The sequence below is a fragment of the Bos javanicus genome, chromosome 20 (assembly GCF_032452875.1).
Source record: "Bos javanicus breed banteng chromosome 20, ARS-OSU_banteng_1.0, whole genome shotgun sequence".
Taxonomy (NCBI): Eukaryota; Metazoa; Chordata; class Mammalia; order Artiodactyla; family Bovidae; genus Bos; species Bos javanicus.
Window position 1 is genome coordinate 1,457,456 of NC_083887.1, and position 13,483 is coordinate 1,470,938.

Genomic DNA, 13,483 nt, shown 5'->3' on the forward strand with positions numbered 1-13,483 from the left:
GATTTTTTATACCAAAAGTTTGCCAATTTCTGATGTTGAGTCCAACTTGTAATACTACTATGATGGCTAGTTTTATGAATCAACTTGATGAAACTATAGACCCTAATCATTCAACCAAACATCAGTCCAGGTGTTGTGGAAGTATTTTGTGGATGTAATTAACATCTACAACCAGTTGATTTTAAGTGAAGGAGATTATCCTCAACAATCTGAGTAGGCGGGAATGAATCAGTTCAAAGTCCTTGACTACACTTTCCTTGAATGAAGAAGAAATTCTCCCTGGATAGCAACTACAGCTCCTACCTGAGAGTTTCAGCTGGCACTTCTTGGAGGTCGGTCCTCTGAATTTCAGGCTTACCTTGCCAGCTCCACACTCACACAAGCCAATTCCTTGCAATCAATCATTCAATCAAGACACATATACATCCTACTGATTCTATTTCCCTGGTGGAATCCTGACTGACTCACTGCTCTCTATAGAAAATACTACCCAATTTGTGCTGCTAGAAAACTGAAAAGGAAATAACTTTAGATAAAATGAAATTAATAGTTTGCCATAGCTGTCTGTCAGCTGTGATATTGCCTAATCTGTCTTATTGACTCTCTAGTGCAAGGCAGAAAGGGGTAGTGAGAGTTATGAATAAAGAAAGGAAATTCAGGGAGACTTTAATTCAGTCTTATCACTGTGGATCAAAGAGAGATTTTTGCTTCTTGATAGAATCTATCCTAGTATTTCTGAGAAGTGTCTCCATTAGTCTAAGTCTAGGACTCACTTCCCAGGGCCCACTGTTGCTGGCTGTTAGAACACCCTGGACCTCCTGGCATTGTTGATAAGTTCTGTGCTTGTATATTTTCAGAGGAGAGTTTCCTGAGCTTTTATCAGATTTCCTAATGGGTCATGGCACCAAAAGGATAAAGGAAGTGACAAATAGATTCAAGGGATTAGATCTGATAGACAGAGTGCCTGAAGAACTATGGATGGAGGTTCATGACCTTGTACAGGAGACAGGGATCAAGACCATCCTCAAGGAAAAGAAATGCAAAAAGGCAAAATGGTTGTCTGAGGAAGCCTTACAGATAGCTGTGAATAGAAGAGAAGTGAAAGGCAAAGGAGAAAAGGAAAGATATATACCCATTTGAATGCAGAGTTCCAAAGAATAGCAAGAAGAGATAAGAAAGCCTTCCTCAGCGATCAATGCAAAGAAATGGAGGAATGCATTTGATCATTGCAATCAATGCAAAAGAATGGGGAAGGCTAGAGGTCTCTTCAAGAAAATTATAGGTACCAAAGGAACATTCATGCAAAGATGGGCACAATAAAGGACAGAAATGGTATGGACCTAACAGAAGTAGAAGGTATTAAGAAGAGGTGGCAAGAATACACAGAAGAACTATACAAAAAAAGATCTTCATGACCCAGAAAACCACAATGGTATGATCACTCACCTAGAGCCAGACATGCTGGAATGCGAAGTCAAGTGGGCCTTAAGAAGTATCACTACGAGCAAAGCTAGTAGAGGTGATGGAATTCCAGTTGAGCTATTTCAGATCCTAAAAGATGATGCTGTGAAAGTGCTGCATTCAATATGCCAGCAAGTTTGGAAAACTCAGCAGTGGCCACAGGACTGGAAAAGGTCAGTTTTCATTCCAATCCCAAAGAAAGGCAATGCCAAAGAATTCTCAAACTACCGCACAATTGCACTCAGGTTCTTTACCACTAGAGCCACCTGGGAAGGTGGGAGGGAGCTGGGTTTAATCACTAGACTCAGTTACCGGGGAACTTCCTGCACTTGTGGTGATGGCCTGAGTGACCTCAGGTACCTGCTCGGCCACTGCTAGATTGCCTGGGGAGGAGGCAAGCGGGGCGTGGCCCCTAAGCTTTGTGGAGGACTTCTGGACTTCTAGCCACTAAGCTTCTACCGTGCCCCTGCCCAAAGGGATGGGGGAGGAGGAGCTGGCGCCCTGAGGAGGGGAGGGCGGGCCGAGAGGGAGTTTGAAAAGAGGAAGGAAGTGGGGCTCAGCAGCGCGCCCAGCCACCCCTGGCTGCTTCCCCAGAGGACGACAGGAGGTGCCTGCAGGTCCCAGCCGAGCCATGGCCCCCTGGCGCAAAACTGACAAGGAGCGACATGGAGTGGGTAAGACTGGGCCTCGGGATCTCGGCAGGAGAAGGGCAGGTGGCCAGAGAGCCACCCAGGAAGGTGCTGGGGAGCCAGCGGTGTGGACACAGGCCGCGAGCGCCCACTCAAGCTCGGAGGGCTCCCTCTGCTGCTGTGTGGCCAGCAGGATAGGAAAAGGGAGGCAGGGGGAGAGGAAGGTGGGCACCTCACCCAGCAGGCCACACCCTGCCCACTCCCTCTCCTGGCTGCCCACCGCCACAGGGCTGCCCTCTTTCTCCAAGTGTCTATGCATTTCCTAGATGGGTTCCAGCAGAGCTCGGAGCCACCTGCCTCTGTGTCAGGCTCCTAGCATTGCAGGGATTCCCTCACCCTTTCTGGAGACTTGGCCTCTTAGAGGGAGCATCGAGCATCGTTCTCTCTCTAGGCTGGGCCTTGCCTGACCCCACATCCCTCCTGCCACCCTTGCCCTAAGCGACACCCATCTGCCTGCTTCCCCTGCCTGTTCCTCCTGGGTCAGATGACCCCCTTGTTTGGCAGAGCATCCTTGGGGTGTAGGGCTGGAGGGCAAGACCCTCCACTCAGCCCCAGACAGTCTCTGGGGGAGAAAGTCTCGCACCAGGTTATACGGGGACATCCAAGAAGCCGCCTCATCAGCTTCAGCCATCTAAGCTCCCAGAGGCCTCTGCCTCAAGCTCAGGGGCGGAAGTGGTGACTGGGGGAAGGGAAGCTTCAGGTACTAGGACTCTTTCTACTAAATGGCACCCGTGGTGCAATCCCCATAGATTCAATGTGGTTTTCAGATAAGTGTGAATTTAAAAACCTCTCTGTGGCTTGCTACACAGGCAGACACCAGATACCGCCCTCAGAGATGAGAACTGAACAGGTCAGATGTTGGAGGACCCAAGGCCAAGAGTGATTAGATGCTGGGAATCCCAGGGCCACTGCTGGAGAAGCACTGTCCTGGAGGGCTCACCAGTTAGTCATTCATTTACTAGGCTCCAGGCGCTGTGGAGTGTTTAAAGGTGAATGGTCCCCAGCCAGAGAACAAATACTAATCCATGCCCTGAAGGGGGCTCAATTTCTCCACCTACGTTGAACTAGATTCACTAACTTTTCAACTTTAAAGCTTCTGTAACTCTGGCCCTTCTTGCTCGGGTTATCAGGCTGAATCCCTTCTCAGGGGAAGATGGGGACTGATAAATGGAGCAGACCCTTACAGGTGGAGGGACCAATGCAATCTAGGAGATGAAAGCTGGACATGAAGGGAATATCCAGGAAAACAAGAGCATATCCAGAGAAAAAAAGTGGTAGCTCCTTTCGCCTTGAGGGGAGGGTGCATTGAAGGGGAGGGTGCACAAAGTTAAGCTGCAGCCATATTTTGGAAGGAATGCTATGCTAAGAAGGTGAGACCTTTTCCATTTAGGCAGTGGGGAGCCGCAGAGGGCTTCTGTTCAGAGGAGGGACATGAGCTATGTGCTGAAGCCAGTGTAGAGGAAGACTGGTGGACAGAAGAGCGAAGGTGCCTGGGTGGTATACGAGGGCCGGGCACTGGTGGCCCAGGGGAACTAGGGCAGTTAGTTAGGGAGCCTGAGGGTGGTGGGAGAGTCCCACCCTCTGGCTGAAGGGCTGCAGTGCGCTCCTGCCGGGTGGGTACTGTGCTGCAGGGTGAAGAGAATGGACTCTGGTTCCTGCTCTTGGACTCCAGCTTCCAGTGCTTCCCAGCCTTCTGAGCTAGACAACTTATGTACTCTCTCAGGCTTCAGTTTCCTTGTCTGTGTAACGGGAGCAATAACGGCGCCTGCTGCTCAGGGTTGTCGAAGGAGATGAATTAACCCACATAAAGTGCCTAGAATGAGTTGTACGGATCCTCATTAAATTTTATCAATGCTTGTTTTTAGACTTTATTCTCTGCTTGAGAGCCCAATTCAGGACATGTCATCACAGGCTGGGAGGGGCCTACAGGATGGAGTAGGGTCTCACCCTCCCTAGCAGAGGAAACCCCACCTGTGTGCTCAGAGACTAGAAACTGTTAGGCTGTAGGCCCAGAGGCTTCTTCTGATGGGATATCTGACATTGTTCACACCTACCTATGAAAATTCTATTTGGGGTGGGGGTCAGAGGACGTATGACCTTTAAGAGGGCCAGTGAACACTTGGTAGGCGTCTGTTTATCAGAGGATCTTTTTCTCTCTGCCGTTGAATGGCAGAGGTAAGAAAGGTACTCTCCAGCCCTCCTCTGCAGACTCCAGGTGGATGGAATGAAAAAGCAAGGCTTTGTGGCTTTGGGTTATGAGGAGACAGGGGACTGGAGTCACCCAGCAGAAAGAACAGTGGCCTGGGAGTAAGGAGTCTGAGTTCTGCTTCTGAAAGCATCATTTTTGCAGACGTCTGTGCTATAGTTTCCTCACTGTAAGTCTAGATATTAATACATTTCTATTTCAAGGCATTCTTTTCTGAAGAGCATCTGAGATAATGAGTGTGGGGCTTGAAGGAAGATGAAGAGCTAGAGCCACGTAAGGGTTAGGGAGTCGTCAGAACATCTCTGGAGTCTCAGCCGGTCGAACACAGGAGCTCCTGAGCTTTGCTTTCCCATTCGGTTTCTCTTTCCTCCGGCCCAGCTGACGAGGGCTGCTGGTGTCTGTTTGTCTGGGGAGCTGATTTTTCTGGGGGGAGCTGATTTTTCTGGGGGCAGCTTCATACCAGAACCTCTTGGCTGCTTTCTCAGCTCACTGTGTGGTGGGCACCCAGAGTGAGCCTCATGTAGATCCCTGGCCAGGTTCCTTGTACTTCCTTGATGGAGCTTTAAAGGGTGATCCTTTACAGTTCCAGAGAGGACACTTGGGTAGACTTGCCACAGATGAGATAGTGTAGCTATAACATAAGAAAAGACATAGCCTCTGCCCTTGGGGAGTTTTGTGTAAGATTAGAAGCTTGCGCTGTGAGTTCAAATCTGGCCCTGTTTACTCATCTATAGTAGGCATAATATGGATCTCTTGAGACTATTGTGAGGATTGAATAGAGGTAGGACCTGAAAAATCACTTAGTAATGACACTGGGCAATGAAAGTTAGCAGCTGAGGTCAAGGGGATAATAGTTGCTGAGCCAAGAGAGACACAGGGTAATGCACCCTTACGCCAGGTTCAGGACAGTCATGCCTTATAACAGTAAGTATAGTAGAAGACCCATTCTCATGCAATATCTTTGTCTGGCTTCCAAACACCTATGTGAGACAGTGTAGTATTCTCATTTTATAGGCAAAGACTTCCAGAGTTCACATAACTTGGAAGTACTTGGGCTGGGCATTAGATTCAGTTGTCTTCAGACACCAGGCCCTCTGTACAACACTAGAAGGGAAACTGGAAGGAGAAATGTTATAGACAAAGGCAGGAGGTTGGAAGGTGTTGGCATTTAGGTCAAACAATAAATAGTCCTCTTTGATTTTAGTGAATGATTGTAGTGAAAAAACAAAAAGTTGGAGAGGTAGATTGCAGCCTGATTGTGAAGGCCTTTGAGTACCAAGCTCATAAGTTTGGGCTTCATTGTGTGAGCAGTGGAGGTTCTGAGCAGGTATGCCACCTGTAGGAAGATAATTTAACCACTTGGAGGGGGGCAGGGGTTGGACACAGAATGGAACAGCAGTGGGTGACAATTTTCCTGTCTACTGACTGACTGGTTAATCCTGCAGGAGTTCCACATATAATTAACATTTCCTTTTGGCCTGTACTGTCTTAATCCTCTCTGCCTGAGACTTTTGTCATTGATGACAGCTTTATCCTTGGAAGAGAGGACAGAGGACAGAAAAGGAGGTGAAAAAGAGTAACAGATTCCTATGGATGACAGAAACTCTCCAAAATAAAAGGTTATTCCTCTCTCATATAGAAAGCCCAGAAAGAGTCCCTGAAGAAGTGGTAGAGTAGCTCATCCTGTTTCCTGCCCTGCTTCCTTGGCAAGGCTTCTGCCTTTTGCACCAAACTGGCTTCTTGAGCTCAGGTCCATCTTCCAGGCAGCAAGAGAACTGAAGGGAACATGAAGGGCATGACCCTTTGCATTAAGGCCGCTTGCTTGAAGGCCCACTTGACACTTCCTCTTGTATCCTATTGGCTAAAACCTAATCACATGACTGAACCTAGCCACAAGGGAACCTGGAAATGCAGTCTTCAATGTAAGCAGTCATGCACCCAGCTAAAAATCCAGTGTACCTAAACAAGGAGGGAAATGAGGGTATTAGGGATGATAGATTTGTTTTTTCAGGCAGCCATAACAAAAAGGTACTGACTGGGCGGCTTAAACAACAGAAATTATTTTCTCACAGTTCTGGAGGCTGGAATTCCAAGTCCAAGGTGCTAGGAGGTTGGCTTCTCCTGAGGCCTCCTAGGCCAGCAGCCAACTGCTTTTTCATTGCTTTGTCCTCACACGGTCATCTCTCTGTGCATGCTCACCACGTGTGTGAGCCATCTTCTTCAAAGGATGCCAGTCATGTTGGATTAGGGCCCCATGCTAACAGCTTCCTAATCACATCTGTACAGACCTGATCCAAATACGGGACTTCAACATGTGGATTTGGAGCACTAGTGAGGGCAACGGGTGGCTCCTTAACAGGTGACCTGTGGTCTGCAGTGTGCTGTTTAGGGACGGCAAAAGAAGGCTTCAGGGCAGGGGCTCTCGGAAGGTGAGTGCAGAAAAAGGTTTGTTTACCCTGAAGCTGGGCCTGCTGGTGGATCTGTGTGGGTACTTCAGTTATGCTCAGAAGCCTCCTCTCTGCACAGGTCATCTCTAATTACGGTTGCATACCTATCTACGTGTGGTGGTGGGCAGTACAACTTGGCTCCTTCAGAGAGCTATGAGGGACAGTCTGTTCCAGGTCTCTTGCCTAGCTTCAGGTGGTTCGCTGACAGTCTTTGGTGCCCCATGCCTTTTACCTCAGGCTCTGCGTCTGTCTCTATATGGCATTCTTCCTGTGTGTGTGTGCCTCCTTCCAAAGTTTCCCCTTTAATCAGAACACCAGTTAGGTTAGGGTGAGTGTTAGTCACTCAGTCGTGTCCAGCTCTTTACAACTCCATGGACTATGGCCCACCAGGCTCCTCTGTCCATGGAATTCTCCAGGCAAGAATACTGGAGTGGGTTGTCATTTCCTTCTCCAGGGGATCTTCTCAACCCAGGGATCGAACCCAGGTCTCCCACACTGCAGGCAGATTCTTTACCATCTGAGCCACCAGAGAAGTCCCGTTAGGATGAGGGCCCACCCTAATGACCTATTTTAACTGTATTACCTCTGAAAAGAGTATCTCTGAGTAAGGTTTCATTCTGAGGTGCTGGGGACTAGGAGTCTAACGTATCATTGGTTTGGTGGGGAGTGGTATAACAAACCATGGCAGGATCTTCCAGAGTTGAGATGGGATCTCTTTTGCATCTTGATTGGGAAATACAGATGAGTTCAAAAGATCTCTCTGGGCTAGGATGCAGGTGATGCTGTTCCCTGGACAGGGGTGGTCCAGAGTGAAACGGACAGGTGCCGAGTGGGCAATGGGAGCTTGTGTCCCTGCAGCACACACTCTCACTAGAAGGAACAAAATTCACTCAAACGTGTTCAGTTAATAGGTGTGCGGTGTGTATGTGTGTATGAGGAAAGTAGTGTGTTTTAAGTATCAAGGGAAATCAAACAAACCCAGGAAACATAAGCAGCAGTCCTCAAGAAGGAGCTGGACTGGGGGGCCCTGGGAAATTCTGCCTGTCTTATTATGGCTTCCCAGCTGCTCTAAACCTATGAGCTCAGTTTTCTGTTCTCTCCTCACCTTCCTGACTTTGATATTCTGAGACCACTAGATGGCCCCAGCCTGATGGCCCCAGCAGGCCGCCCACCTCAACCTAGTGTGTCCTGGTACCTTCTGAATCTCCTCTCTGTGTTCATTTGTTCGGTCTTGAGAGAAAAGGTCTGATTGGATTGATGATTTCTTTTTCAGAAAGGCCACCCCAAGTCAGAGGTCATTGCCAAGCTAGGAATGAGCCCCACTCTGATCAAGATGCTGCCTCTGCCTTTCCCAGTATGCTCTGGCTATGGGACGGGGCTGGCAGGAGTTGTGAGTGGGGACAGATTCTTTGCATAGGAGTCCTGAGTCAAACATGGATTCCAAACACACCAGGGGAGAACTCCACTACAGAGCGACCGCTATTACTGCTCTTATTGCCAGAGTTAATAGTAAAAGAGCAGAAACAGAGACCATCAATTTGTTCACTCATTCACTCCTTCCTACTTGATTTATTTCTTAAATATTTATTGGACATTTCCTATGGCTAGATAGTGAAATTACTAGAATTTGGCCAGGATGTTTGCTACCCTTTTGGAGCTTATAGTCTAGTGGGAAGACTAAAGGCACCTTGTGGGAAAATCAATAAGTATATCACTGTAAATTATGATATGTGCTATTCTGAAGAAAAGAGCCTGTCTCATGAATGAGAATATTGGAAGGAGGGAATCTTAAACTGGATGGTCTCAGAAGGCCCCTGAGGAGCGATGGGGGAAAACATTGTAAAGGAAATGCTTAGAGGAATCCTATTTTTGCTGTGGAAGCAAACTGTACCTTTCGATTTGTCTCCAGAAGTTAGTCTGGTGCAATAAAAACACATGGATGGAAATCTAATTCCTTCCTGCCACCAATTCTTAGGTGCCTGGTCCTCCTCCTTTCTGATGCTTCAGCAGTTTGGGATTGTTGAAGAGTGCCTGCTGGGCTGACTGTTTGAGTCCGTTTATGGAGATTGTCCTAATCCCGAGGTTTATGGGAACTGCATTTGTTAGTGGCCGTCTTGCCCCCACCATAATGTTTGTGTTTGAATGAGCCTTGACAGAATGTGTTTGCTAAGCTTTGCTTCCCCCTGAGTTCAGCATTCTTATATTACTGCTGAATTTTGAGACAGGTGATGTAGTCACCATAATATTCTGCTAATTTCTGGACCTTTGGACTTCTTTTTGGGTTTGTGTGTGTGTTTTGTTTTTAGGTTTATAGGCCTTTAATTTAATGGCCAATTACACATGGGGGCTACAGTCTGTGTTCTGTGGCAAATGTTCTGCAAATGGGGAATGCTAATGCTTATTGCCAATCAACTCCAGAAGGCTGTGGAGGCACCACAAATGTTCCCTTTAATAGGCACTGTCTCCTTTCTTTCCACTTGCTTTAATTGATGTGAGTTAGAAAACAGCCAGGCTGAGTTTGTCAGCCTCTGAAGTCTCACTTGGTTTCTAGTTCTCTTGGAAAAAAGTCATCCATGTCCTGCTCCTCTGACCCCACTAGGGCACCGTCAGCTTTGGCCTTGATTTAAAGACGCTGTGCAGGTGGTGGGTGTAACTGACAGTGTCTGCACCTTTCCAAACCCCGCTCCAGACATTGCCCCAGGGCACTCAGAATGCCCTGATAAAACAGAACTCCTTGAGTCAAAGCCTAAACCAGGATGCTGAAGAGGACCTAGGTGGGCAGTGTGACTTGCTTAGGTGCCTCAGCATCCAGCACAGGGTGTGAACAGAGCCCGTGCTGAGCAGGCATCTGCTGGGATGGATTAAGTGCTAGCAATGTCAGGTTTCAGACACCGTGACTGGTGTGCTAGGCTGCAGCGAGGTGCAAGCCTGGTGCCAACGAGACCTGGATGACTTGGCGGGGAAGCGGGATTTTGCTGCTTGCCTGCCTGGTGGTGGCAGTAAGGGAGCTGTCTCAAGAGAGAGTGTTCCAGGTAGAATAAACAGCCAAGGAAACCTCGCTGATGTGTGGGAGGCCAGTGTGGAGGCCAGGGGCAGAGTGGTCAGAAATGAGTGCTCTGAGCAGAGGTTGTATTGAGAAATGCCTGGCACATGTTCTAAGACTTTGGCTTTTAGTTTAAATGGAAGGGGATAGGGCATTGAAAGATTTGAGAAGAATTGCAGTATGTTTTGTCTTTTTTTTAATTTAATTTTTAATTGAAGTATAGTTGATTTACATGTTGTGTTAATTTCTGCTGTACAGCAAAGTGACTCAGTTACACACACACACACACATACACACACACACACACACTTGTCATTCAGTCACTAAGTTGTGTTTGACTCTTTGCGATCCCATGGACTGCAGCACAGGCTTCCCTGTCCTTCACCATCTCCCGAAGCTTGCTCAAACTCATGTCCATTGAGTCGGTGTTGCCATCCAACCATCTCATCCTCTATCATCCCCTTCTCCTCCTGCCTTCTTTTCAGCATCAATCTTTCCCAGCATCAGGGTCTTTTCCAATAAGTTAGCTCTTAGCATCAGGTGGCCAAGGTTTTGGAGCTTCTGCTTCAGCATTAGTCCTTCCAATGAATATGATTTATCACAGGGTATTGAATAGAGCTCCCCATGCTGTACAGTAGGTCCTTGTTGTTTATCCATTCTACATGTAACAGTTTGTATCTACTAACCCCAAACTCCCAGCCTATCCCTGTCCCACCCCTCCCCCTTGGCAACCACTGTCTGTCTTATTTTAAAAGGATTATTGTAGACATTTTATGGTTAGTAGATAGGAATTAAATGTGGGAGCAGGGAGGCCAGCACAGCAGTTACTATAATAATCTAGGAAAGAGATGGTGGTGGGGGGCACCCAGGGATATAGCAGGGGAGGAGATGAGATGTGCTTGGCTGTGTGTGTATTGTAGGTCGAGCACATGGGGTTTTCCTCATGGATTGGATGTAGGTATGAGAGAAAGGGAGTAATCAGGGGTGACACTATTGTTTTTGGTCTGAGCAGCTGGAAGAATGGAATTGCACACAGGACTTCCTTAGTTAATCCCCTGGTCTAAGTTGTCATCGATATTGCCATAAATAATAACATTGCCTCAACTTTTTTCAATCCGGTCTATTTGTGAAGCTCTGTGGTGTCATGTTGAACCCTCACAGCCATGCTGAGAGATGAGTCCTTTTATCTTCATTTCAAAGATGAGGAAATTGAAGAGCAGAGAGCTTCAAACTCTTACTGAAATGCAACCTCTTTCCAGCAGTTTTCTTACACCTCATCCCTGGAAGAAATTTCTTCTGGTGTCCTGAAATCATTTTTCACCTTGCCTTTTAGTTTTATGTGACTGCATTATTTCCCGCCCTGGGCGGCTTATTGTTTGAGGGCTGAGCTCTGTTGGAGGTCAACCTCGATTCCCTCTGGTTCTTGATGGAACCAGATTCCATCTGGTACTAGCACAAACATGGTAGATCAGAGAGTCTCATTGATACTGTGACGTGGGACCCTTGGGAATCCAGTGGAAGCTCTAAATCCTCTTCCTACAAAAACATGCACACGTCCACTTTTGCATTACCGTTTCATTAAGGCCCATTCAAGGAAATGGCAACCCACTCCAGTGTTCTTGCCTGGAGAATCCCAGGGATGGGGGAGCCTGGTGGGCTGCCGTCTGTGGGGCTGCACAGAGTCGGACACGACTGAAGTGACTTAACAGTAGCAGTAGTAGTAAGGCCCATTCATGGAAGCCAGTTATAGACCCTGGTAAAATGTACTCAGTAACTAGGCACAATAGACCCAGCCAAGGCACCCTGCCCAAAGTGTGAATTCTTAGATCTGGGAGTGGTCAAGATTAAGAAAACTATTTTTATAGTCTATTCAGATCGCTGAAGTCCAATAAATCCATGCTAAGTTATGGTCCTGGGCTGAGTATGGGAATGCAGAGCTGAAAATCAGTCTCTTCTCTCAGCAAGGTAATGAGCTAGTAGTAGTCTCTCCTTTTTGCTTGAGGCAGCAAAAAACAATGTTACTAGTACTAATGCCCCATCTCTCAGGTTGGAGATGGGACACCCCTTGCTTCAGGTCACTGTGGCTCCTGCCATCGCCCCGTCAGGTTTCACTGTGGCCTTGCGTAGAATTGTCTGGCTCCTCCTTGGAATGTGAACACCACGGCAGCAGTGCTGTGTTTCTTGTTCTTCTCCAGCACACAAGGCCTAGCACAGAAGAGTTGTTGACTGGATGAATGGTAAGCAAATGGGAGGGCAGAAGGTGGGGGATGAAGAGGGAGTAGAGGTTGAAGGTTTTACACTTTCTAGTAGCCTCATAAGGCTCAGATGAAGTGTCCCCTCCTGCCCTTACCCCCAGCTCCTTTCCTGTCCGGAGGCTGAGTCCTGTGAGAGAGCACACAACTGAGGCGTTCTTGAGCTCTCCTCTAAATACCTGGATCCCTGCACCAAGCCCCACAGTTCTCACCTCAGGACTCACTTGAACTCTGCACCCGTCAAGCTGATTTGCCTTCTCTTTTCCTTGCCCTTGGGGCCTTACCTCCCCAACTTCCTCCCCAGGGCTCTCATTCCAATTCTCCCCCTTGCTCTCCCCCTGCCCTTTCCTCTCCCTCCAGTCTCACTTCCTTCATGGGCCTCTCTTGATCTCTCTCTCCTGAGAGACCGCGGCTGCCATGCTCCACAGCTTCAGTTCAGTTCAGTCACTCAGTTGTGTCCCACTCTTTAAGACCCCATGGACTGCAGCACACCAGGCCTCCCTGTCCATCACCAACTTCTGGAGCTTGCTGAAACTCATGTCCATGGAGTCGGTGATGCCTTCCAGCCATCTCATCCTCTGTCGTCCCCTTCTCCTCCTACCTTCAATCTTTCCCAGCATCCGGGTCTTTTCTAAGGAGTCAGTTCTTAGCATCTTAGAGTATTGGAGTTTCATCTTTAGCATCAGTCCTTCAAATGAATATTCAGGACTGATTTCCTTTAGGATGGACTGGTTGGATCTCCACAGTTTAGCCACCCCACCTTTTTCTTTTCTTTTTTTTTTTTTTAAAGATAGCCTCTTATTTCTTGTGTGTTCATTTTATCTCTTGAACTAGATTTCCCAAAGTCTCCAGGATAGCAGGCTTCACCCTCTATCACCCCCTCTAACCTTCTGCAGAGCCCAGCAGTGTACCACACTCCCGCATTGAAGCTTGGGGACTGAGAAATCAGCCCTTGGTTTCATCATAAAGCCTCTCTTCCATCTCTGGTATGTGAGTGTGTGAACACAGAACACTGTGAGACAGTGTGTGCATGGTGTGTGCATATACCTATACTGGGGGCACTGGGAAAAAGAGAGTGAATCCCAGCATGATGTTTTTGCAGAACTCATCAGCCTTGACACTACTGATATTTGGGGCCAGATCATTCTTGATATGGGGCTGTCTTGTGCACTGTGGGATATTTGGCAGCGTCCCTGACCTCCACCAGCTAGATGCTAGGAGCTCCCCCACTCCCCATGCCTGCCTCCCCCACCCCCAGGATTGTGACAGCCAAGCATGAGTCCAGCATTGACAAGTGTTCCCTTCCCCACATTTGTCCCCAGTTGAGAGTCACTGCTTAGAGAACTCCTGGGAATTTACTTTCTTCTTGTTGGCTGAGTATGTCA

At 47.9% G+C, this 13,483-nt stretch overlaps 1 protein-coding gene across 2 annotated transcripts in view; it reads left to right on the forward strand.

Annotated features, from left to right (window-relative positions):
* Positions 1–2,006: 2,006 nt before the first annotated feature.
* DOCK2 (dedicator of cytokinesis 2) overlaps positions 2,007–13,483 on the forward strand; it is a 458,739-nt gene continuing 447,262 nt past the window's right edge. Inside the window, exon 1 of one of the 2 annotated variants that reach the window (XM_061393166.1) lies at positions 2,007–2,135. In XM_061393166.1, the coding sequence (XP_061249150.1) occupies positions 2,093–2,135 (43 nt within the window). In that variant the 5' untranslated portion in view covers positions 2,007–2,092. The remainder of the gene's footprint in view (positions 2,136–13,483) is intronic. The other variant, XM_061393167.1, reaches the window with a different exon arrangement.